The 25,515-nt window shown below is 36.9% G+C and overlaps 2 protein-coding genes and 1 long non-coding RNA gene across 3 annotated transcripts; 1 reads left to right on the top strand and 2 right to left on the bottom strand.

Moving 5' to 3' along the window:
* The first annotated feature begins 893 nt into the window (after positions 1 to 893).
* Positions 894 to 4,416, top strand: gpr84 (G protein-coupled receptor 84). Its single transcript, XM_005799908.2, has 2 exons — positions 894 to 1,198; positions 2,526 to 4,416. Exon 2 carries the CDS (start codon positions 2,533 to 2,535, stop codon positions 3,721 to 3,723), a length of 1,191 nt encoding a protein of 396 aa, XP_005799965.1. The 5' UTR covers positions 894 to 1,198; positions 2,526 to 2,532; the 3' UTR covers positions 3,724 to 4,416.
* Positions 4,417 to 6,540: 2,124 nt separating this feature from the next.
* On the bottom strand, positions 6,541 to 6,949 carry LOC111605919. The gene is made up of 2 exons (XR_002751901.1): positions 6,753 to 6,949; positions 6,541 to 6,621 (listed from the first exon to the last, which is right to left on the bottom strand). It is a non-coding gene; the product is annotated as an uncharacterized LOC111605919 (long non-coding RNA).
* Positions 6,950 to 7,838: 889 nt separating this feature from the next.
* On the bottom strand, positions 7,839 to 20,692 carry LOC102236235 (signal transducer and activator of transcription 1-alpha/beta). Its single transcript, XM_005799845.3, has 24 exons — positions 20,504 to 20,692; positions 19,941 to 20,082; positions 19,702 to 19,846; positions 19,350 to 19,445; positions 18,877 to 18,969; positions 18,684 to 18,762; positions 18,473 to 18,552; positions 17,941 to 18,092; positions 17,691 to 17,849; positions 17,502 to 17,591; positions 16,873 to 16,932; positions 16,711 to 16,731; positions 16,530 to 16,623; positions 16,284 to 16,331; positions 16,122 to 16,205; positions 15,909 to 16,007; positions 15,690 to 15,825; positions 14,194 to 14,246; positions 13,877 to 13,962; positions 12,329 to 12,465; positions 12,041 to 12,229; positions 11,474 to 11,528; positions 11,195 to 11,286; positions 7,839 to 8,933 (listed from the first exon to the last, which is right to left on the bottom strand). The coding sequence occupies exons 2-24, from the start codon at positions 20,069 to 20,071 to the stop codon at positions 8,719 to 8,721; spliced, it is 2,394 nt and encodes a 797-aa protein (XP_005799902.1). The 5' UTR covers positions 20,072 to 20,082; positions 20,504 to 20,692; the 3' UTR covers positions 7,839 to 8,718.
* Between the last annotated feature and the right edge of the window lie 4,823 nt (positions 20,693 to 25,515).

The raw sequence follows: 25,515 nt of genomic DNA, 5'->3' as shown, positions 1-25,515 counted from the left end.
TAATAACACGATTATATCACTGGAAGAAGTGATCTATCAATAGAAGTCCAGCAGATTGAACTGAGTCATTGACCCTTAAACAAGCACTACTACTCAGGAAGCATGTGGCGACAGTAGAAAGGAATGACTGCCTTTTAACCTTTAAGTCTTAAACGTAGCGGCAACAGTCCAGCCAAAGTTGCAGTACCGTAATCCTGCCACACTTGGCGCTATCTGAAAGATTCCAACAGTTTCTGAATCTGAGGGGCAATTTTTTAATAGATGATAAATTGCTAAAATAACTTGCTAGATATTAAAAGTTCCAGCTGTTATGGATAAATGGGCAAATGTATTTGCTCACAGGACATTTAAAGAACTGCGTACAATTAAAATAAGCAAAAATATCCAGGCAGAGATTTTAAATTTAGGACATAAAGGGTTAACAGGAAGTAATGGCTGTCAGCAGAGCCAGAGTTAGAAGGACTAATCCAAGTCCTACTTTAGCTAAGCTGAGGCTCAACAGATAGTTTTGTAAGGGAGACCTGACCATAGTGTACCAAGGACCTGTAACACTAGTCATTAAAGTTATAAACTTCTTGCCACTTCTTATAAACTTCAAGCGAGCAGGAGAACAGCTCTTTCTGTAAACTTTGTCCTTAAGTGGCAACCAGAAATTCAAAGAAACCAGAATTATACTGTTTTTCTGCATGAAACTTAAAATCAAACATACAGTTTCTATTTTAAAAATGCTTCCTTGTTACTTTTATTTATTTTTCATTGCAAAAGTAATTTTGTAGCTTAAATGGAAATAATAAAAAATGTGACTGTAAAGTTATTGGCAGCAGTAGTATAACATGGTTTGTGTTTTACTTTGGACTGTAGTTTAGGGTGTGGGTTCCAGTGGTTATAAAGGTTTTGAAACATTAACCATCTGAGGATTTCTTTTCTCAGATAGGATCCCTCTTATTAATCTTCTGCTTTTTCATTGTGTATTAAGGTCTATATTGACTTCTTTCTTTTATAATACAAGGTTCTGCTTGAGAAAACAAGAATTTCCGCCTGCAGCAAAAAAACAAGCTTATTGCAGCATCGCAGCCTAATAAAGAGGATCCAGAAGAGCGGTAATCTCAGCAGGAAGAGAAACACGCAGCCCGTCAGAAGAGCTGAAGAATCACTAGCAGACACAGCAACTACTAGACAGACACAGAGCAGCGTAAAGGTAAGAGCTGCGTCTCATTTCCTTTCAATATGCTTAATTTTCCGTCATATTTAGGTCAGATGCCTCATTATCAACAACTCAGGAGTTTTTCTGAAAACATAGATGTGATGTTTACAGAATGTTTTATTTCAATGCTCTTTTTCAAGAAAGCTGCCGTTTTAATTTTAAAACCATTACGCTTTCATTGACTTGTGACCTATTTCGAGGGTAATTTGTTCACTAGTCAGAGTGAATTTTAATGAGCAAAAGTGCTTTTATTTATGTAGAGAGGCTTGTGTTGTGTGATCATTCCCACTCCTTTCCTTCAGGATGTAGAAACGATCTATTCATCATCATTAGGTGCAATCTGGCTTTTATCTCATCTGATAATGTTGGTTTTATCAACCACAGATGTCATTTAAACATTTCAAATTATATTGGAGTCTGTTCAGTGTAACATGTACTGCACCCTGTGTGTTTTAGTATGTATTTTATTCCTTATTGTATTCCTTTTCACATTTTGCTAAGTAACAACCTTAAATGTTGAGTTTTATTCAGGTCCAAATGAAAACAGTGAATAGTTTTGAAGAGGAAAGCAAATGGTGCATGGTTTTCAACAGTACTACAGATATAAATCTTAAAAAAATGTTGCATTGTTTTGCATTCAGCTCCCCTGAGTGAATCCTTTGTAGAGTCAGCTGTTGTTGTGATGACAGCTGTAGGTCTTTTGGGGTTTGGTTCTACCAAATAAGCAATTTTAGAGAGTGAGATTTTTGAAAATTTGTTCACTCAATCAGATTTTGGGGAGACATTGACTTTCAAATCTTAAATATATTTGAAAGTCAGGAATATTATATTATTATATTTTCACACACTGATCTAAACTCCTCTATTAGTAAGTGGTTTTATTCCAGGATTGACCTGCAGTTTGCTCCATCCTTCCTACCATTAGTCTTCCAGTATATGTTGGGAAATAACCATCGTATATATGTAAATATATAAAAAGTAAAATCAGAGAAACTGATCATTTTAAGTAGTCTCTTAATTTTTTACAGGGCTGTATATATATGTATATGGTGGTCGTATTATAAAAGTATAGAAAACGGCAATAGTTTCTTCTGCTGTGAATTATGAACCACATTTATGTAAATATTTTTACATTACGCAACAAAATTAGACGACTATGTTCCTCCACTCAGCTAAAAAGAAACCAAATTTTGTCAAAGCTAAAATCCACATTAGTGGTTTCAGGCAGAGCAGCAGAGGGAAGTGGCGAACTAATTTTGTCTACCTGCTGTATAACTTCCTTTTCAGTTAACGGAAACCAACTTCTCTGTTATTTTCACAGCATAAAGATGAATTACACAAACCAAATAGAGGACAGTAACTTCTCCTGCTACAGCTCCTCGGTGGTGGAGTACCGGTACTTTGCCGTGCTGTGGGGATGTTGTGTAACCATCACTGGAACTGTGGGGAACCTGATGACCGTCCTGGCCTTCGCCCTGGACTCCCGTCTCCAGACTCGCTTCAACGTCCTCATTGTTAACCTGGCGGTGGCTGACCTTCTCTACTGCACCATCCTGCAGCCCATCTCTGTAGACTCCTACCTGCACCTCAGATGGCGTACTGGTCAGGCCTGGTGCCAGTTCTTTGGGCTGCTCCTCTTCCTCTCAAACTCCGTCTCCATCATTACCCTCTGCCTGGTGGCGATGAGCCGATACCTCCTGGTTGCAAAAAGAGCTGTTTTCGTCCGCGTGTTTTCCAATCTTGGACTTACTTTACTCGTGGTCTCAGCTTGGGGTCTGGGTCTGGCCAGCTACGGCCCACTCTGGTCTGTTTACGTGTTTGTGCCTCAGGTGTGCACCTGCAGCTTCCATCGCACCAAAGGCCGCCCCTACACCACCATCCTGCTTTTCTTCTATTTCTTCATCGGTCTAGGATGTGTTGGACTCTTCTACATGCTCATCTACAAAAAAGTCAGGCTTGCGTCAAAAGCTCTGCGCCGCTACAGGCTGAGTAAACTCTCTTCTAGGAAGAAACCTGCTCCTTCAGCTCAGGGGACGGACGATAGCGGAGTGGAAAGTGGTGTGGGGAAGACATGTAGCTCAGAGATGAGCAGCCAAGCAGAACCGGACCAAAACACACAAGCTTATGAAAAGGCTATTCTCCCACCTCAGAGCTCAGCTCTACCCTTAAAGTCATCAGACGACAAGCTAGTGACCCAAAGCACTGCTCCCGCTTTGCAGTCTGCGACTCCAGAGGATAACGAATTCAAGCGTGTGACCCGCATGTGTTTTGCTGTGTTTCTCTGCTTTGTGTGCTGCTTTGTCCCATTTATGCTACTAAACATAGCCGACAAAGAAAACCGCGCCCCACAGATGTTGCACATGTTCTGTGCCAACCTCACCTGGCTCAACAGCTGCATTAACCCTATTCTGTATGCGCTCATGAACAGACAGTTTCGGCAGGCCTACAGCGAGCTGCTCAGCCAAGCTGCTGCTCCTTTCACCCGCCTCTGCAGCTGGCGTCAGACCCACAAAGTTTGATTTCATAGAACCTATTTTGACTGATCCACGAGTCCATAGTGTCCATTTCAGGCTTCCCGGTTTCATGTCTTCTCTGGGTCATGCAGCAGGGCTCTTCCTCTCAGGGAAAACATCCCCTGAAAGCTACCAGGGTTGACTTTTTATTGTGTCTATTAGAACTGGACTACATGACCAAAAAAACTTAGCATGAAGTCGATGTCAGTAATTGTCAATATAGATAATTATTAATTAGGTTTTTGTTTTAAATATCTGAAATACTGTCAATGTGGTGGCATAACCTTTCCTGTTTTATCTGCAGTTTCTACTCCACGCCATTGGTTTTTATTTTTAAACAGTTATGAGAAACCTTAAACTTCCAGTTACTCAACAGGTTGTTGCTAGGTAACTAAAGTTGGAAAGAATTTGAAACTGGTTGTTGCTAGGTAACCAAAGACTGAGTTAGTTGATACGGTTGATTCCACCAATTTTGAGAGGTTTGCTCATATTTCCCAGAATGCTGTGCGGTTCTGGATCGGAGCTCTTTTGATCAGGTAAAAAAAAAATCTGATTTTAAATCACAGCTCCTTCTCTTATATTCTTATATCTCATAGATATTTACATCTATTTTGAAGTATAAATTTAATTCACACTTTGTAATTCAATATGCAGATAAATGTTGTTTATTGTGCAATAAATTGTATTTTTTTAAGAGGTTAACTGTGTCGTGACGTCATTCGGGATAAGAAGGAAAAGCAGGGTGCTTTGTCATTACAGATTGTGGAAGTGTTCATTACATCACACCAGAAAGAGCCCTCATTGCTTAACTAGATCAGGACAGTCCCAGCTAACACAACACTCCAATAATTCAGGAACTTGCTCTGTCTCAACGCTGTCTTATTTGTGCTGACACGGCATGACTAAAGCTAAGGGCTCAGGTGATTTGGCCTTTATGATGATGTAAAATGGGTGGAATATGCGTGTGCAGACATGCTAGCAATTTATTGAAGCCTCCATCTGGGAACACAGATGGCATTGTCTATGGCTGTTTTGAAGCTTGGGGAGTCTGATTTTTTTCTTGACCCAGTTTTGTTTAAAACACTTTAACAGCAGCAAAGCACTATGTGACTCATAAGGGTAATACTTAGACACTCTTTCTAATTTACTTCTGTCTGTTGACTAAGTGATTCATGCACACAGTGGTAACCTCTGTAAGAAAACATAAACACATACATGCAGGAATTATAACATCCCCTCTGAAACATATTCAAGGTTACTTTACTTAAACGTCCTTTTCAAGTTTTTGACACGTCATCTCAAGCAGACAACATATGTTTGGACTATCTGGCTAATTATCAATAATTTTGAGTTAAAACCAGAAAAATAACATAAATAAAGTGACCTAATATTTTCCCATTTTCAAATGTTGGGGGTAGTAGCAAAAAAAAATAAAATGCTTTGACAGTCAGTCTTTGCGTTACATGTTCCTGTATTGTCCCTCACGTTAATAAATAATTATCTAGATTATTCTAGTTGATCGGCAACAACAAAAAAGGAAAAAAAAGTTCATAAACTTAAGCATCTGTTGGTGCAAGTTAAGAACTCCACACTGAAATAATGTAATTATTTAGCTTAATGATATTTTGCTGACTTTTAATTTTTCAAACACAGGGTTCTGACCAACATATGCTCAGCTCAAAATTATTTTCAAAATTATTGTCAAAATTATATCTATAGGATATTATTGTTATTAGAGGGGAAATTCATTGAGCCTGTCAATATCAACCTCTTTGGACTTAGATGTTGGCTCTACTGCCCCCCCTGCATGTCTTTATGAGGTACTGCATGTAGGTCTCACAAAATTAAAAACCACAAACTGTAACTCACAACCGAACTGATTCACAAAGAATATGGCTGGGTAAAAAAAAAAGCTAAAGAAACAAAGTTGCAGTCTTTTAACAAAAATAATTTTTTACTGCAGAAAAATCAATTTCTGTTTAAATATTTTCAACACTAAATGTGCAATAATTAGTTGTCAGTTTAGAGCCACCCAACGATCAGGGCATTCATTTTTATTTCCTCTCAATGTAAATTACTTTTAAAATTTAAACCATTTTCAGTCCGTAGTTGAGTGATGTTTCCAATATGTGTAACAGTGTCATGAATTATTATCCTGAGTGATACACCACAGTCCACAGGAAGGACTGATCTGTACTGAGTAATTTGATCAGAACATCAAATTTAATATTGTAAAATGATGTCATCATACAGACACAAATATAGAGTTATGTGTCAATTCTGGGACTTTTAAAACCCTAAAATGAATAGACACTCTGCCCATGTCTAAAATAGTAAAAAGCATGATGTTATAAAACTACTCTAAATAGAATAGAATAGAATAGAATAGAAGTACTTTATTCATCCCAGCAGGGAAATTACTTCGCAGTTACAGCATAGAGACAAGACAAGAGACAAGACACAATAACAACGTCCGGTTGTTGAGTCTGGAGTTTGGCTGTGGCAGAGCTGATGACGTCAAAGGTAAATTTCTTTTAAGTTACTGTCCACCACCCACACAAAAGCAGAACATCACAAAAAAAGACCAAGAATTTGACATTTAGACGCTGGAGGACCTATAAATGGTTTTGCCTTTTTTTTTTTGTTATATTAATTAATTATTGAGAGATGATAAAACATCAACCACCTGTAGCCCCAGTTTCAACTTTGGTCTTTTCATGTCTCCTTGTGTGTGTCAAGTTTTTAGTCTCTACAAAACACCTTAGCTTCTGCCCAAACTTGACAAGGCTTGCTCCCATCAAAGACAACCCGGACCAACTCTTCTCAGTGTCATCTTTTTATTTTATTTCTCTTTTCTTTTCTTTAAATCACTGTTCTTTCATGACACCTGAGCAGGTTGAAAACCTACAAACACACAAAGTACAAATTACTTTTTGAGTCATCAAAAGAAAATAAACAAAATGAACTACTTTCATAAATCCATTTTGTAAAGCCAGCAAGGTCCTCTGAATACAGATTTAAAGTTCAGTTCCTACCAGTGGTGTTCTGCAGGAGCTTGAAGATGAGGTCTTTGTTTGTAGAGATTATCTCAAACACAGGTGTGCTGAGTTGCTTTATAGGCTCCTGAAGGCCTGAGTGGGAGAGACGGGTGTGCTTGATTTTCTGTGAGCCACGTGCCAGCTGGGTGGAGATGGTATTGCACTCACACAACTACACCATTTGCTGTTTTAACTTGACAGTGTGCAATAAGCTAGATTGCTGTTACACATTTCAAAACAGGAAAGTTTTGGTGAACCAAACTTCCACTTTAAGCCATGAAGCAACAAGATGTGCAAAAGTCAAAAAGGTGAACAAAGGCTATTTGTTTAGCACTGCTGGATTAGATGAAAACATGCTGTTGCAAAGTACAATATTTGTACTTTTTTAGCATCCATAAAGTAGCAATCTAAATATACTTAAAGTTCTGAGTTAACATTTTATTCTTTTAATTTTGAATAATGTCATTTTTCTACAAAATAATTATGTGACAGTACAAGTCTATTTCCCGCAGAAGCAGAATTAAGGAGTATTATACTATTAAATATACATTTATTCAGCAGGGTATAAAAAAGTCACATTCATTTTGTTCATTTTGTGATGCAAATGTTCATATCAAGCTAAAAAAAATTATGTAAGTGAAGCATTCCTAAATGTATTGTCTGTTTTTGAGATAATCATAGTTTTAATTAGTAATCCATGACTTTCTGTCATGTATATCTAGCAAATGGATTGAGAACCTTGATGTAATGCATATTATAAACTCTCTAGAAAAACTCACAATGGTTTATTAGGTCTTCAGCTGAATCCTGAAAGCAGGTTTTTGAAAATTATTCAATTATTCAATCGCCGTTAACATTACAAAAATTAACAGCGAGTTTAAGATCATCTGCACGTCTTTAATAGTCACACCAACGTTATCCACATCTATACCAAAACATTTAAGCAGAATATTCCTTTGCCCAGTTTGAAGCCACGTAGGTGGATATTTTTCATTCTTATGTTGTTATGCCAAGTAAATGTGTATGACCTGTGATCATAAATGACTAGTTCAGTCTGTAAATCAAGACGTGATTCAAATCAAATTGTTTTCTTTCAACAAGCTTTATTACATAAACCAAGTGAATTAAACTCTCCAGAAGTGCAATTAACAGTGGAGAACAACTGGATTTAAATCTGAAGTCAGCTAAAAAGACAGCTTATTAGAAACGATTTCCATTTCACCAAAAAAATATAAAGACTGAGATTAAATAGAGTACTAAAGTAGAACAGACTTTTTAGCCAAAATGACAAACTATTTGGAAGTGCAAGAATAGATAATATATGTAAAAAGACTTTATACGGGTAAATGAATGTTATAACGGCAAAGGAAGGAAGAGCCAAGCTTTGGGAAAACAATATGTTAAAGGTAACACAAGAAAAAAGGGTAAATTTTTACCACAGTTTCACCGAGATTATGTTGATTTATGATACAACACTGATTAAATTGAGTGAATTTATATAGACTGCATATAAAATAATCAAAGGAGTGCCTTGGTTTAGGACAATTCTTCACAGGGTTCGTGGACGTCCAGCTAAAAACATAAAAATTTCAACAAAACAAAATAAAATACAAGTTTCAACCCAACAAGAATAAAATAATTTAAGAGCCACATTTTCAAGAAGAAGGCGTCTTCAAAGTGCTTTATACAATACTTCCCACCACTTGACCATTTTTCTGCTTCTAATCTTTGAAAAATGAATTGATAAAATTCCAGGCTTAAAACCAGCTCCTTCAGTCTTTGACGTTTTGTTTGCATAAATATTAACGGGCGAAGAAGATTGACAATGACTTATCAACATGATAGGAAAATCAATGAACTGCTGTGTTTAATATTCAGCTTGTTCACTGCATCACAGTTCTTTACATGGATTTTGCAAATAGGGGTCAGCATATTAGTATAGTGATGGCCGGCATACACAGATCTACTGGAAAATGCCTCCACAGGTTTGTGCAGGCAGGAGGCTGGGTGCTAACATGTTGAAATCAGTCAGGAATGAGTCGGGCTGTATGAAGTCAGAATCAGTGAAGCTCGGGTACAACAGACAATCGTCCTCCAATGGTTCGAGAGAGCTGCTCAGCATGGGATCCTGAAAGGTTTCCAGCTGTGACTGCAGAATATGAGGTTCATCCTCTTGTTCTAGGCGGGAGGAAAACCAGGAAAGAGAAAGTTATTGCTTTGCTTTTGGTTTCTGCGGCTGCATTTGTGTCGTTATGACTCTGATTTTAAAGGGGAAGTGAGAGTGATTAAAAATGGCATTTGGTCATGTGCACAAAATAAAAAAGGAAGGACTGATTCTGCATGAAAGCACAGAGGAGAAGAAATTGAACCAAGTATAATTTATCACCTGTAGTTGAGGTAATGCAGCAGCAGCAAGGCATACGTTTTATTTTGAGTTAATAAAACTCAAAACAAAAGATTTGAAGAAGTAAAGACGCAGTAAATAAGAAGTACTTCAGTTGAAAAGGTGAAACCAAGCCATTCATTTTTTTATTACACCCCAATGCCTTTTTCAAAGTATTTATTACTGTTAACTTGAATGATTATGACTTCCAGCTAATGAAAACCAAAAATTCGGTTCCTCTGAAATCAAAGCATTAAAAAACTATTCTGTAAAAGAAATAAAAGCTTTATGAAAAGTTTTTTTACTCCACTATAGACTCAATAACTTTTGCATGAATTACTGCATTAATGCGGAATGGCATGGAGGTGACAAGCTTCGCCACTGCTGGGTCTGTTAAGGAAGCCCTAGCTGGTTTGACACCGGCATTCGGCTCGCCTGTGTTGTCTGATCTGCTGCCTCATACCTTCTTCTTGGCAATACTTCACAGATTTGGAATAAAGATTAGGTCAAACCAGTCAATCAGTGACTGGTTTGACTATGTACTATTGTGGTTATTAGAGCAGGAATTTGGTGATATGGCTGGTGCCAAGTCCTGCTGGAAAATGAAGTCAGAAACTCCATAAAGCTTCTCAACAGAAGGAAGCATGAAGTTCACTAAAATGTCCTGCTGGACGGCTGCTCTGACTGTGGACTTCAGAAAACCCAGTGGACCAACACCAGCTCCCCAAACCATCACTGACTGTGGAAACTTAATGCTGGAAATCAAGCGATGTGGATTCTGTGGCTCTCCACTCTTCCTCCAGACTCTCGGACATCGATTTCCAAATTAAATTTTAATCTTACAATCATCTGAAAGGAGGACTTTGGACCAGTTTTTTTTCTCCTCAGCCCAGATAAGACGGTTCAATAAAGCCTCCACCAGCTGGAGACCTCCACTTGTGAATTGCCTGCAAATTCTTTAACAGGCTTCATAATCCTCTCCAGGCTGTAGTTATTTCTTTTTTTGACCAGACTTTTTTCTTACATATGGTACTGATTGCTGCCCCATCCGGGTGGCCCATAATAAGATAAAACAATTACTTACTGTATGATTTTTTAGTCAAATGAAACATTTATTTGTTTCATTGGCTGAAAGCCATAACTATCAAAATCACCAGAGATAAGCACTTGTTTAACATCTCTGCTTGTAATGAATCTGTATATTTGTAATTCAATTTAGTTTTGAATTGCATTATAGTTCTTTTACTTTTACAACTAAATTACTGAATTGCAAAATTACTTTTACGATTCAAAAGTACCTAACTTTTGAATTGAATTTCTGAAAAAATTACTTTTAATGCCTATTTTCTTGAAATGCATATGGACTCACATTCCCTGTCAGGCAAGGTGTGTTATTATCACCTTCCTAATAATGGACTAAGTCTTTTTTTTAAATAAAAGCGATACCAGCAAAACAAAGAAAAAACACTTTTGGAAAAAATTAACTTATGCCTTTATTTTAGGAAGGTGTCACACAGTGGTCCTTTCAAACAATTTAACACTAAATGGGAACAAGTATGAGTATTTAACATAATTCTGCAAAAAAAACAATTAGAAGTATACTACTAGTTTTAATTATAACATAATCATTTTTCTAAGTCAATACTTGGTTCATTGTTTCATTATGCTAAAAAAAAAGACTAAAATATCTTTAGTTTTCCTAATTAATCTCTGCTCATTTGGATGAAATGCAGTTTTTACTTTCATGAAGTGAAATGTAAAAAAGCAAAACCTAAATGCAGCCAGACTGAATGAAAATGTTAGTAACCATCTTTTGTAACCCAGATACCCGAGAGGTTTGGTGAGAACAGAGGACAACAGGCATGAACATGCGGAAGAAACAACCCACAATGGGAGACATGCTCAGCGGTGTCACAGCCATCACTTAGCGCATGCTCCCCACTGCTCTCAAACACCACAAAGCCAAACTAAAGCAGTGACAGAGCTCTCTGATGATGGGGTTGATTGGTTTGAAGGTTTTCAGCTGGATTTGACAGCAAGGAGAGCCAGGACTCACCAGCTGCCTCTCCATACAGGCCATTCATTGGCTCCAGGCAATCACCCTGTGTCATGTCACAGGACATGGGTGACCTAGCTTCCAGTGTGTTCCTACATGACCAATGACAAACAGCCATTACAACCAGTAGCTCATATTATTAAAAAATTAAGTGGGTAAACTATTTATTTTGTTTTTCTTCTGTTATAAAAGGTTGTAAAAGGGTTAGGGTTTTATTTTTTTGCTTTTTTTTTGGCAAGCAAAAAAGCCAGCCTCATTCAAGAAAAGAAAGACACTTACTCTTTAGAAACAAACATCAGCTTGGTTTTGATGTACTTCATGTAAGGATTGTCAGCTGAAAAGGTTCAAAGAAAACATGTGATTTTGTGCGTTTAGCCACAATAACATCTTGTAGAAATATCTACACTGCAAAAACACAAAACCGTACCAAGTAATTTTAGTCTAACTTTAGCACACTTGAAATAAGACAAAGCTAACTTGTAAGAAACTTTTCAGCAAGATAAAGAAGGTTGTTTTAAATCAATAATTCCTTAATATTGACAAAAAAGTACTAACTAATTGGCAGATCATTTTACTTGAAACAAGACATTTTTCCCATGTTATAAGTGAAATTATCTGCCCATGGAACAAGTTAATTTTTATCAATATTAATAAATTAGTGACTTAAAACAAGCTCATATTTCTTGATGAAAGGTTACTTGTAAGTTAGTTTTGTTTTATCTCAAGTGTCCTACGATATTTGGAATAGAAACTAGTCCAACAATACTTGGTAAGATTTTGTATTTTTGCAGTGTAAAGAACATTTGGGTGTAAATTAAATTTTGCAGTGGCATGTGAAACCCATACCTCCACTCTTCTCACAGTACCACTTTCCAAAAGCTTCATCTTTTGGAGTGTCGGGATACAGGAAAAGCAGAGGACTTTCTGGGATGTTTTCGGCTTCCAAGATCTGGAAATTTCTGATGATTTCGTGGAACGGGATCTGGCAGAGATCGGTTTTTGTGAAGGGCTGGACCGTTTTTATATCAGGCTCACCTAAAATTAATGACAAAGATACAAGAGTGATGAAACAGAAAGAATAATAAAACAGCTTTATTTGGTGTTGAATGTATTTTGAAATAAAAAATGTCAAACCAGTTGAGTCTATTTCCACCCAGGAGAAGGTGATTCCTCCCACCACACTTTCACTGAAGCGCAACAAGAAAGTGCCTCTCTTCTTCTTCTTCAGGAGCAGTTTTTCTTTTCCTCTGCTCACAAAACCCATAATAAGGCTGCATTTAGAAAGAAAGAAAAAAACACTTTACTCTTACGTGTTTATTTTTTCATGTTGAATTATGTAAGGTGGCCTTGATTGTGAAGAAAGGCACCTACAAACAAAATGTATTATTATTATCATTATTATTATTATTACTACTACATAACACCAAACTAGATCACGCTCGTCCTACAGGTCATTGATCTAAAACATTTGCAATCTAATTTTAAGAAAACCCTAGATCTGCAAAATTATGGTTGTTCTGTATAACATTTTGTGTTGTATTTTTTAAAATAAATACCAAACAGCCACATACTTTACAGAACTTCTAAACATATCTACACAGCATGAAGAAGTGTTGTGTTTTTCATTGGGATTCTATCAGATATGATTGATATAAATTGTTTTAATTGTGAAATGGAATCAAATTGATACAGGTATTTTAGTTTTTCTATACGAATAAACATCTGAAAAAAAAATGTACCATGAATTTATATTCAACGCCTCCTAATCTTCAATATATACATATATAGCTGGAAAAAAATGAATATCCCACTGCACTGAACCCCATTGAAAACCTCCTGGTTATTCCACCAAATATCGATTTCTGAACTCTTCCTGAGTTAAAACATTAGTTTTGTTGTTTCTAAATGAATATGAACTTGTTTTCTCTGCATTATTTGAGGTCCGAAAGCACTGCGTCGTTTTATTTTGACAATTTCTCATTTCCTGCAAATAAATACTACATTTTAACATGGAATTTCGGAGATGTGTTGTCAGTAGTTCATAGAATAAAGGAACAATGTTCACTTTATTCAAACATATACCTACAAAAAGTAAAATCAGAGAAACTGATCATTTTAAGTGTTCTCTTAATTTTGACTAGGCCATTCCAGTACATAAAATCTTTCATTTAAATGATGCCATTGTATCTCTGCTGTATGTTTAGGGTCTCTAACAGGCTCTCTCTTGCAATTTTCCCCACCACCACAACATACTGTTGATTCAAAGTTTGTGGTAAAATACAAACTGAGGTTTTATACCAATGCATGCCACATTTTTCAGATTTTTTGTGTAAATTAATTTGCGAACTACATATCAGTTTGCTTCCATTGTCGCTTGATGTGCTAGTTTGTGTTGATTTGTCCTGTAAAATCCCACACATATGTAAGTGGAATACCATAAATGTTAGCATTTAAGTGTGTAGAAATATTACTAAATGCTTCACGATAAGCACACCTTAATGTGTTCATCGTTAAACACATTAATGAAATGATTTATGATTTCATTTATGATGAAATCATAAATCATGCATTTATGATATTATCATAAATGCATGATAAAATCATTGTAGTGTAACAGTGTTAGATGGTTGGGATATATGTGAGGCCCAAGTTGCTGCGGGGTATGAAATTCAGAGCACTCACCCTTCCCTCCAGATGTTTTCCAGGTAGGATTTCACCATCACCAGGATGCCATCAAACCACACCCAGAAAGTCTCAGGACCACTTTCCTGAAATGAACAGAAAAAAATATATATCAATATAACAGAATAATAATACAAGTTGTGTAAATGTAAAAAGTTCTTAACATTTTCACAAGAACCACTGTAACTATAATTATACAGGAAAAACTGAAAGACAAATTAGAGTTTAGGTGCATATACGCAAATGTTGCATTAAATGGTGACGTTGAACATCGCAAAACATTATTTTACAACAAATGATCTACTTTCCATTCTCACCTTTGAAAACTTTGACCATGTCACTTGGCAGATGTCGTAGTTCTGCTGCTTCCCTGGCAGAGCACAGAGAGAAAGCTGCATTATTCATGTCCATTCAGGTCCACTAGCTCTTAGAAAACATGTCTGAAAGCGAAAACACTGAACTATGCTGCACAACCCTCATCATTATGAATTCCTGTAGAAGTGCAGGCAGGTTTTTACAGTCTTCAGACAGCCACGTGAAAAACATTAGCCCGCCCTTTAGACATTTTAATGTCTTTAAATGACAAAATTATAGCTTTAGATGAGCATTGACGCATGGCTTAATGAACTGATTTACTTAACGGAGGACAAAAAAAGCTGCAGGGGCAAATGCTTATTTCATGAAGTCATGGTACTGGATAATGTTTGGGAGACGGACTTTACTTGGACGAGAAATAATGTTTTGAAACAAAATTGTTATACACTTGTTGACTATGTCAACGGGTGTATAACACAGTCCTGTAATTTTTTTGTTGTTGTTTTTAAATAACAGTGCAATTAGATGTTAATGGTAAACTAAAAGTGTCATGCACCATGTATCGTTCATATTTAAATTTGTAGCCTGAGCACCTCTGGGTATTTTATTACTTCCTATTATATAAAACCTTAAGATAGCAACAAGGTACTTTATTTTTACTGTATGTAGTTGCTGTAAATCTAATAAAGCTGTTAGGAATTACACTACACTTCTTTTTTTTCCCCAACAATAAAGTTTATATTTGCAAGCAGTTTTATCTCAGACTGAAACAAAGCAAAGATAATGCTGAAAATATAGGATGTGAAAAATACCAGAATATTAACTTATTAGTTCCCTAGTATTTAAAGACAGGTACAACATCCATAGTAGCTATTATTGACACAACTGAGGTCATAAAAATTGTTTCCAGTCCTGGATCTTTCAAGTAGACTTTAGGAAAATCACTGATACAGCTGCAAAGAATAGATAAGTCAATGTTTTTACTACGAAAAAGCCCTTTTTTAATCTCAAAGGGAAAACAGAGAGCTGGCAACCTACAAACTTGACTCAGTTACACCAACTGGGGAGGATTGTAAGAATTGGACAAAATACTGAGAGGTTTAGGAAGAGAAACTCAGTCTGGTGCAACTAGCCCCTTTTTCTGAAGGACGATTTGGTTTACAGAGATTTCAGTGTCCATTTAATTTGTTGCTTCAGTTGTTTTGTTTAATTATTTTGGACATTTAAAATGTCTTCCAGTTCCAGTGTTAAATGTTTGTTAGAAATTGAAGTGTATTAATCTTTCAGAAGGCATACTTGCATTATTATGTAATTACTCTATATTCCTTGAAAATCAACTCAAAACAAAATGATTGTGTATTGCAATAACTCCTGGGACAATTTATTTTCCAGAAAAGTTATTATCCTGACAGGAATAATAATACATATGCAGCCCAATACAATACAAACGACACATTTCTCTCAGAATAAATTCTTAATTAACTTTTTAAGCATTTACCAAACAGCTTGTGTGCAATCATTTTGCGCTGATCATCATCCAGACCACGTTTTGTGGCAGAGAGAAACTGCCAGCTCAACATCTCTCCAAACTGTGGCCAAGGAGCTGCAGGAACGGTGGTGAAGAACATAATATCCTGGGCAAAGACGCGAATATTAACATTGTTGACATTGTTAACAATATGCAAAGTGTTGTGAGGTAAAGAGTGTGACTTTTCACCTTTGGATCCAAGCTAAGCATGTTGAACCAGAGGATAGATGCCCAGGCACTTTGCTGCTGGCTGGAGTTTGAGATAATAACCACAGGAAGGGAGGAGGCCTGCAGGGGTGAGGGAAGGACAGATTCAGTGCAGGTCATTGCTGTGTTGATGATTAACATCTTTGCTGCTTGTTACTAAGAGTTGTAAATCAAAAGAAGCAGCCAAAACCTCACCTGCAGCTCCACTGAAAAGCCCTTCAGCTCAAAGACAGTGTTGAAGTAGATGATGTGCAGCTCCTCTGTAACACTCAGAGAAATCTGTCCAAGAACACACCGTCAGATCAAACCCATGACAAAAAAAACCAACTGAGGGTTTATTGATTTAATTTAACTCACCTCACTGATTCCTTTTCCACCCCCTCCAGACTTCTGCTCCTTCAGAGACTAAAAAGCAAACACTTCAAGTTAAAATTATTCTGACTATGAAAGTTTGCCAATGACTACTCTGATAATCTGACATTTACTGTTAAACATGTGGAATAATTTAAACATGGATGTTTCACTGTGTTAAACTTGCTTAAATGCTGTAGAAATATTAACTGGTTAGCATTTACCAAGTCTTTTCAAACCATTAATACTCACCAGATGTCTGAAGTCTGCAACCATGCCTCCACTGAGACTCTCAGCCATGTTCAAATCCTTGGTTGCACTTCCCAGCACATTGAAGCGCCGATATCTACAAACAGACCCGCCATTAGTGGAAACAAAAAAAATCTACCCAGCTGTTCTTGTTACATTGAGGCTGGGAAGAAACAAAACTCACCCTTTGATCTGAGGAGTCTCCCTAAATTCAAGACCGAAGAGAGGAGGGCAGCGACCAGAGAGAAGAAATAACATGTCATTCGTTATCACATGGAGGAAAAAACTAAAGGCAGGGGATTACTTCTGTGAGCACTAATTAAATACTGTAAACTAGAAATCTTACCTTGACATGGATACATTCACCTTCATGGAGTGGTTCAGTTCAGCAAACTTAACCAGAAGTCTAAGATTTGAAGTATCAAAACAAAGAACGGCTTAGATAGAAGCTTATAGTGCAAAACAAAAAAGGTGATAGATCTAAGTAATATTTGTAAAAACAAAACAGCAAACCACTCACTGATCAGAATTAATGTTATTATTATGTGATAAGCTACAATAAAATTAAAATAGTTGTAAATTTGCATGTTTTATATGTCTATAGAGATACACGAATCAAATGGTCAGAGATCGGATTAGGATGATTTTCTGCTCGGATTGTTGATCACAACTTTTGATCTGGTATAAAGTATTAATAAAAATAATCTTGTAATTTGTTCATTTTCTCTGAATTCAAAATTAGAACATCTATCAAGGAACCTGCAACACTTGCTTAAGTTTTTTATCTGTTATGGTCTCTAGGGAAAAAATCAGAAAGTATCAAAAATGGTTTTGGCAAACCAGACCACAAAGAAAACCATTTGGCACAACTTTATAATTACAACTCTGAAAAACAACCAATAGCTCTCAAATCTCTTTTTAATATGCATAAATATTAAAAATATTAAAAAGCACTTCACATGGTGCAACACTGACCTTGTCTTAACAGAGAACTGGACATTTGTACGCAAAACCAGGGGGCCCTTTCCCTGAGGCATGGATGGCTGAGCCTCGACCACAAACGAACTTGGAAGTATCATAAAAAAAACTAAGTATCAGTGCATTTTCACAAAAAACAACCCCAAACATCAGCAGAACAAACCAAACTGCCTTGTAATGGCATACCTCTTGAGTAAGTCTTTAAGAAGAGCATCAACTCTCTTATTTAGTGCAGGTTTTTGGGCCTTTATAGGGTCGTTTTCATAGGACATTTTTCCCACTAACTCGTCCAGCTTATTGAGAAACTCCCGGACCTGGAACAGGCACACTGCCACGCAGGTGAACCTAGAAGACAAAGAGAATCGAGATTTAAAAGCTGTAAGTGGAAATAGTTCATTTCTAAAACTTAATTTATAAGGGGAGTATATAAGTATACCATTTTTCCAACTGATCTAGGCAAACATTGTCTGGAGCACCGATGCAGGATTTCTGCTGCCTCCTCTGCCAGTCCACCAGCTCTTTCCGCACCAACAGATTGATCAGGTCTTCAGCCCGGTCCAAAAGCTTGTTCAAGTCTGCTAGGGTGCTCTAAATATTAAATATAGAAGATAAATAAAAAGAATTACACAATATGTAGGGAAAAACAGAGATACACTGATCTGGCTTTTGACGTTTGATATCAAATTGAAGTTTTTATTGAGGTCTTAGCAGCTGATTCCACCAGAACTAAAACCTAAAACGTATGCTGTAGATTTCTTATCAGCAATAGCTCTTAATTGAACATGATAAGATAAACCCCACATATCCATTAACCTTTATCTGACTTTAATGAATTCAAGAACAGTGCATCAAAGTATAAGTGACTGACTGAAAACATTAGGAATTCTTACTTTGGATGCATTTAATGTGTTTTATTAATGTGCTTTTAATAATTAGTTCACAATTAGTAAATAGTAATAGCTTCGTACCTTTCTATAGTCATTCAGTTTGTTGATTAGTGACTGAAACATTTTCTTCCGTTCATTCTTCTTTGCCTCATCTGTCACAGCTGCATGAGAATTTCCATTGTGGGTTGAAAGTTTCCATGTAAGACAAAAGAGCATGAAGCTGTGATTCAGACCACAGTATTACTCAGTATCAGTGAATGAAAATAGAATTAGGAGCCTTTAAAGTCCTAACCTTCCATCTTGTGGGTTTGATATTTAAAATCAAACTCATCTTGCTGCTCCTCCAGGCATATAATTGCATGTTCCAAACACTATGTGCCACAACATTCAGCACAAGACAGAAAATGAGAAAAAAATCGGTGAGCATGATACAGTTTATCAATTCAGAGCAAATCAGTCACAAAACAAAATAACACTATCTTCACCTGCACATCGTTCCTCAGTCCAGCCATTTTGCGTTGAAGCTCCTGCTGACAGGTCGTCTCCATGGCTTCCTGCTCAACTTGCAAAAGCTGCACCTGAAACAAAGGAGCGGGGAATTTAAAGGCTGGGAAAACCTACAGCAATGTGATTCTTCTGTTGATTAAGTTACAGAGAGACAGTTGCGTATATTAAAGTATTAATGTAAAAAAATATATCAATAAACAAAAGTCCCCTTAAAAAGTACAAAAAAAATAGCAGCAATCAAAAGTCTTTGAATTCAAGATTGCAATGTTGTGCATATTGGTATTGAAATTTAATGTATTGTGCAGCACCAGGCTGACAGAGCAGTCATGCATATATCAAAAGAAACATAAACAGTGAATGCCGCTTCTATTATTGTGATGTGCAGCAGGGTGTTGTATGTCCCCTTTACAATGCATGTACAGTACATTAGCAAAATAAGAGTTGCCCAAACCTGTTCATTCAGCTCAGCACTGTTCAGGATTTCCTTCTCTTTTTCCAGAAACCACTCGATTGTGCTTGCCAAAACACAGGGCTCATCTTGATACCTCTATCAGAACCACATATCAGGTGAGGATTTAAAAAAAAAAGAATGAGGAACTGTTACCGCAAACAACATAATGAATGTGATTAGAGCTGCAATGTTAATTACTTTTCTAATGCTTATCTTTACAACCAAATACACCTGAGGTGACGTCAATGGGAACTCAATGTTCCCTTTGAACATAATGCAAACATGTTTAAAAAGACACAGAGAGCAATTCAGAAGAAAAACAAATACCTGAGTGGTGTTTATTTTTACACACCTGAAAGCTCTGTTTATAGCGTCTGATGTTGTGCTGCTGCAAGAATGACTCCTCCTGAACAAAGCGGCTGTGCTGGATATCCAGATTCTCCAGCAGAACCTGGTACAGCACCATTGCAAGGCCGTAGTCCCTAGCTGCTCGTTGCCTAAGAATTAACACACCATACAGATGGGGAGTAAGTTATGTGCAAGATGCAGTTTAGTAATAACCATATAACATTACAGGCATTAGTGTCTTACCACTCCTGCTTCTCTATCCAAGCCGACAGGTAGTGGCGAACATCCATAGGCAAACCATCCCTGTCATAAAGCTCATGAAGCTGCTGCCAGTAAATAGCAGAGAGCTGCCTCAGTCTGTCCCACTGGGCCATCCTGAGATTCACTGGGAGTTACAACAACATGCACAGAAACACACATGCTGAGAAAAACAAGCAACTGATCTATTACTGTCAGCAATGGCTTTCAGACAGACCTGACAAATTGTAAGTTACATGCGAGGGAATAAAGTATTGAACAATCTGGCGAGTTTATTTCACTTATTTGTCCCACAGTACGGAAATTCAAGAGTGCCAGTAGCAAAGTGTCAAGGCAGGGAGGCATGTAGGTTCACACAATACAAATATTACACAAAATAAGTAACACTTGACTGCAACTTCTTTTTACAGTAACATATAATGACCGCAACTACAAGCTACAAAACCACTAATACTGGCTACAGTTTATTTCCCGAGTTGCAGGATTTTCGAGGACATGTCAACACCATTAACCGCGTTAAGCACCGCAGTAGCAATATGTTTACTCACCTTTAGTTAAGTTGTCGCAGTCCACGTAATTATCTAAGTGACTATGAGCCAAGTTAGGACAAATGCATAGCTAGCAAACGCTTTAGGCTTCGCAAAGAGCCACAACTGCTGCTGTATGTTACTAAAATAACTGCCGAGTCGGAGAAGGCGTGAAAATGACATTTCCTCTTTCTTTTCCTCTCGTTCTGTCTCTAATTGGACAGCATTTTCCCCTCCCAGTGTGTTTTCGAGAGAGACCCTCGGGCGCCATTTTGGCTCATGAGTATCAGACGTTGGATGAAACTCAAGAGCCGAAATGCCGTTAGCCGTCACACAGTTTCCGTTCCAGCTCAGAGCGAGGACCTGATTGGTCGAATCGTTCAGAGAGCGCTGCATTCAATTGGTCAATTCTCTACGTCAATCAGTAGAGAGGCTAGGAGACAGCAAAATAGAAACTTACGGCGATGTTGTTGCCATTATCGTTTCTCAGAAATTACGTCGAGAAAGTGACTAACCAAACCGGAGCATGTGACGCACCAGAAATCACAAACCAGATTATTTATGCAACGGTAACTAAAAACATTTAATTAAGCAGCACCTTGCTTCCCTTTCAGCTGCTTTATATGTGACCACAAACAGAGTAAATACGTGACTTTTATGTTGTAAATGCATTGTGAACCGTAATTAACTTTAAGTGGAATGTTGAAACAGCATTCCTTTTTATTTGATTTACTATTGCATGTAATTTATAACATAATAACGTTAAAGTAAGGTATTACTATGTGAAATAGGTGCATATAAAAAAAGTTCAAGTTAAAGCAATCAAGCAACAATATTTTACATAATTTCGATTTTTTTTTAATTAAAAATTATTTCTTACTTTTGTGAAAGTAAAAATCTGATATTAATTACTCTCGGGTAGTGCCAAGACACGTCAGATCTAAAAAAAAAAAAAATAAAAAATCGTTAATCTGTATTAGACAGAAAAAGAAAAGTAAATGGTGCGTCTCTTGGTTTATTCCTGTTGCATTTCTGCTCCTTGATGATTCTTAGCATATAGTGGATATTATTTTAGAACAATACATTTAGTTGGTATCATGGCACTAGATGTTTTCTTGTTGAAAATGATGTAAGGAAAGCAAACTTTCTAATCCACAAATGCACTATTACAGAGTGTACACATGTAGTCTGTTTTCTTTACATAGGTAGGTTAACCCTTCTCTTTGTCTCCAACAGCATAAATTGTTTGCATGCTTTTAGCTGTAATTGTCAAAGTGTCAAGTTCACATATTTACATAAAAAGATACAAAACCTTTGGGTTTATAGCTCATAGATTTATTACATTGGTAAACATGTACATAGAGCAAAGATCACAGAACAACTCACGCTACAGTGTCAGGTCTGTAACCTACGTAGATCTGTTGCTCACTTGAGATGTTGACACAAAACTTAAAATATGCATGAATGACTTGTTAAACAGATCTGAAAAGATACTTCTTTATACACATTATCATCTTTGTGTTATCAGAGAGGCAGGGAACACCAGGAGTCATTTTCACTGGTGTAACACAGCTAGGGTCAAAATGGACTAACCACATAATTTACATGGAAAAAGTTGATAACGAATGGTGTTAAATCATGCAAATTGTAGAAAGGTCTCTGTAGTTGGGTTTAAATTAGCAACAAATGGACATTATGACAGAACCTTAAGGTGGAGACAATGGAAGAGAAATCAAGTCCTGACATGTATGAGAGCTTGGGGATTCTGTATTGATTTGTAGGGACATTCAATAAGACACATCTCACCTGTGTGTTCTGTCTTGTGTAACAAAACACAGAATGTTTGGGTGTTCTCATGTAGCCATCAGTGATGGCATAGTTACTTTGAAACAGTAACTTGAATCTGACTACAATACATACCTTACTATAAATGAATTACTAATTTTCAGGAATGGATGGAGGAAGGAAAAAAGTAGAACTTTGTTACTGAACTTAAGTAGATTTTTTAAATTAAAAACACTTTAAGGTTCCAAGATTTGCAGACTTGAAATCAAACTAATAAATTGTGTGAAAATAAAGTTGCCCCTAATGTTTATCTACAAAGTTTAACATTGTCCTCAGTGTTAAACGTTTGTCACCAATGGTTCTCTTTATGTCTGATGTTTAACATTCGGTGTTATCGTGGCCATTTAATGCCATCAGGGATGTTTAACTTTATCTCTGATGTTTAGCATTTAAAATCCAGGATATTTAACATGGTCCCCAACTTTTTTATTTAATCAAGGATAATGCTTAACGTTATCCTTGATGTTTAACATTATTGCCAATGTTTATCAGATGTAAAATTTCATCTCCAGAAAAGTTTCCTTTTGCGTTAAACATTGGAGATAAAGTAAAACCTTCCAGATACAGTAAACACAGCAATAATGACAATTTAACCTTATATAACCTTAAACATCAAGGACAATGTTAAGCACTGGAGATAAAGTAAAAAATTGGGGACAACGTTAAACATCCTGGACAACTTTAAACATTGGGGATAACATTGTCGATGATGTTTAATATTGTCTCTTTCTGTCATCTCAAAGGAATCTTCATGTCAAATCTCCACATTCAAAGACAAACAGCCTGATAACACTTCTGGTTCTCTTATTATGCAGCTCTTGACATCTGGCACCTCTCTTAGATGTGCAAACAAATTGTTTAGTTATTGAGTACTGGTATCTGCACACCAGAGTTAATTCAAATTTGACTTTTCCTTCTGTGTCCCAGGCTGTGATTTGAACCCAGAACCTTGGGGCGTGCTGTGGTGGCGCAGCGGGTTAGCACGCCCCACGTTTGGAGGCCTTAGACCCGCGGACGTCCCGGTCCCGACGACCTCTGCCGCATGTCCTCCTTCAAAAAATGGTGCCGGCTCAGCTGGCTGCCTGCAGACACAGCTCCTGTCGTGTGCTGTAACTGCGAAATAAGTTCTCTGCTGGGATGAATAAAGTAAATATTATTATTATTATTATTATTATTGGCGCAGTTGGTAGAACCACACTGTGCAGCCCAGACCATCATCTTATATTTCATTGAAGATCCTGGTGGTTGTGGGACAAAACAATCAACCTGCACTGACGCAAAGGATCCGTCAGGACGTCCAGGAAGACAGAGGTTGATCCTTGATCCAAATTAAGCTTCTTATGTTGGCTCCAGTTAACTAATCACAGGAGGGCATCTGTAAGCGAATGATGTACAGAGCCAAAAATGTCTTGAGAACCCATGTCGTCTCCTTCTCTTCATCCTTTTTGCTCTGCAATGACCTCCAGGGGTTAGAAGGTGTTATTCACTGACATGAAAAACATTTAATGTTTATGGTTTCCAGCTCCATTATGATGTGGGGAAATACTTTCATCAAGCATCCCGTTTTTGAAGTGATTACAACAATGAGGCTGCTTACTGTTCCGCTTCTGTTTTTGTTTGTTTGCTTTGGATTTTCCTTTATAACGATTTTCATTTCTCAATCATCTAAAAACCTCTTTAAGTTTTTGCTTGTTTTCTAATAAATATCTATATTTTTATTAGTTTTTATTTATTTATTTAGCCCTTTTTTTTTACCTTTTTGCATTTTGAAGAGACAAAAAGGCAAATTCTTTAAAGTATTTGCCATATCTCTTCCTGGATAAGGAAATGCTTGCTGTTTTAAACATATCTCAGTTGGGTATGGCAGTGCGTCAGCTCCATTACAGGAAAGCAGTAATGGAGCTGAGTAATAGAACTCTGCTTTGTTCTTCCATTTCAGAGGATTGTGAAAGAACATTTCTGGGAAAAGAAATCTTCAGTGTTCCTACACTGAAGCCAATCCTGTTATTAAATAAAAGACCATAAAGTTGTTTTGGTGCATACCTGATCATGAACAACCTTCTATTGACATTTTCCACAGTTTGTGTGGCTTTTATTTACAACAAAAAAGTTCAGTGTGTTTTGATGGGTGTTTATGCAATAGACCAACACAAAGAAATACATAATTGTGGAGACAAAGAATTGACCAAAGTAACACCCAAAGTAGATTTTTTGATGTCAACTTCTTTTTCCTTGCTGCCACCACCATGTTTAACGGTGTGGGTGGTGTTTAGATTTTAAACTTACCCAGAGTGTTAAATGTTGCCCAGAGATTTTAGTTTTGGTCTCATTTGACCAGGAAACCTTTTTCAACATGTTTTCTGTACTTTATACAAAACATGTTAGAATTTTGTTGGAGCAACGAGACAAAATGTAATGTTCATGAAGCATGAAAACTTCTACAAGCTGCAGCACCTGAAGTCAAACACAACACACTTTTATTTCTTGTCATAAAGTATGGCTCAGACAAACAGCAAAACATGCTATGCCATGTGTTTTGCTCTGAGAAACTGCTAGCTGAATTTTAGAAAGTAAATTCTCTCTAACACTTAAATAACTTGATAAAAATATTTACTCCGTCTATTGCAGCTGCAGAGTCAGATTTATGTTTGAGCTCATTGTATTTCTCTCTGCTGGGCCTTAGGGAGGGCTCAGAGGTGCCAGGAAGCAGCACATGCAGATAAGGACAGAGCTCTCCCTAAACTTCAAGTTTTAGTTTCGGTCAACATTTTATCTGAAGAGTTACAATCCTGCTCACCAGAGCAAGGCTGGCGATTACCGAGTTACTGTGAGGTGCAGAGGTAGTGACTCCTTTTGTCTAGTTAGAGCAGATGCTGAGCACCAGTGTCTGCTTTCTGTTTAGGAAGAATCAACAAGGGACTAGTTGAATGCTTTGTAGCTAATACTGATGATTAGTTAGCTTTTTTTAGCATCTTTTTTTGTTATCATAGACCTGATGCCCTGTTTGCAAGTTCTCTAGAATAAACAAATGGATATAAAACTAAACTAAAATGAAGAACACTGAATATGAACTTAATATACAACTTATTAAGAGAAAAAAACATACAAATTATAGGAATATCAACATATCAGTTTACTTTCCCTCCATGTACGTCACATTGGGGACATTAAGGAAACAGGACAGAAAG

The sequence above is a fragment of the Xiphophorus maculatus genome, chromosome 20 (assembly GCF_002775205.1).
Source record: "Xiphophorus maculatus strain JP 163 A chromosome 20, X_maculatus-5.0-male, whole genome shotgun sequence".
NCBI lineage: Eukaryota > Metazoa > Chordata > Actinopteri > Cyprinodontiformes > Poeciliidae > Xiphophorus > Xiphophorus maculatus.
The sequence above is the reverse complement of the archived record's forward strand: the minus strand, read 5'-3'. Positions and strand labels throughout refer to the sequence as shown.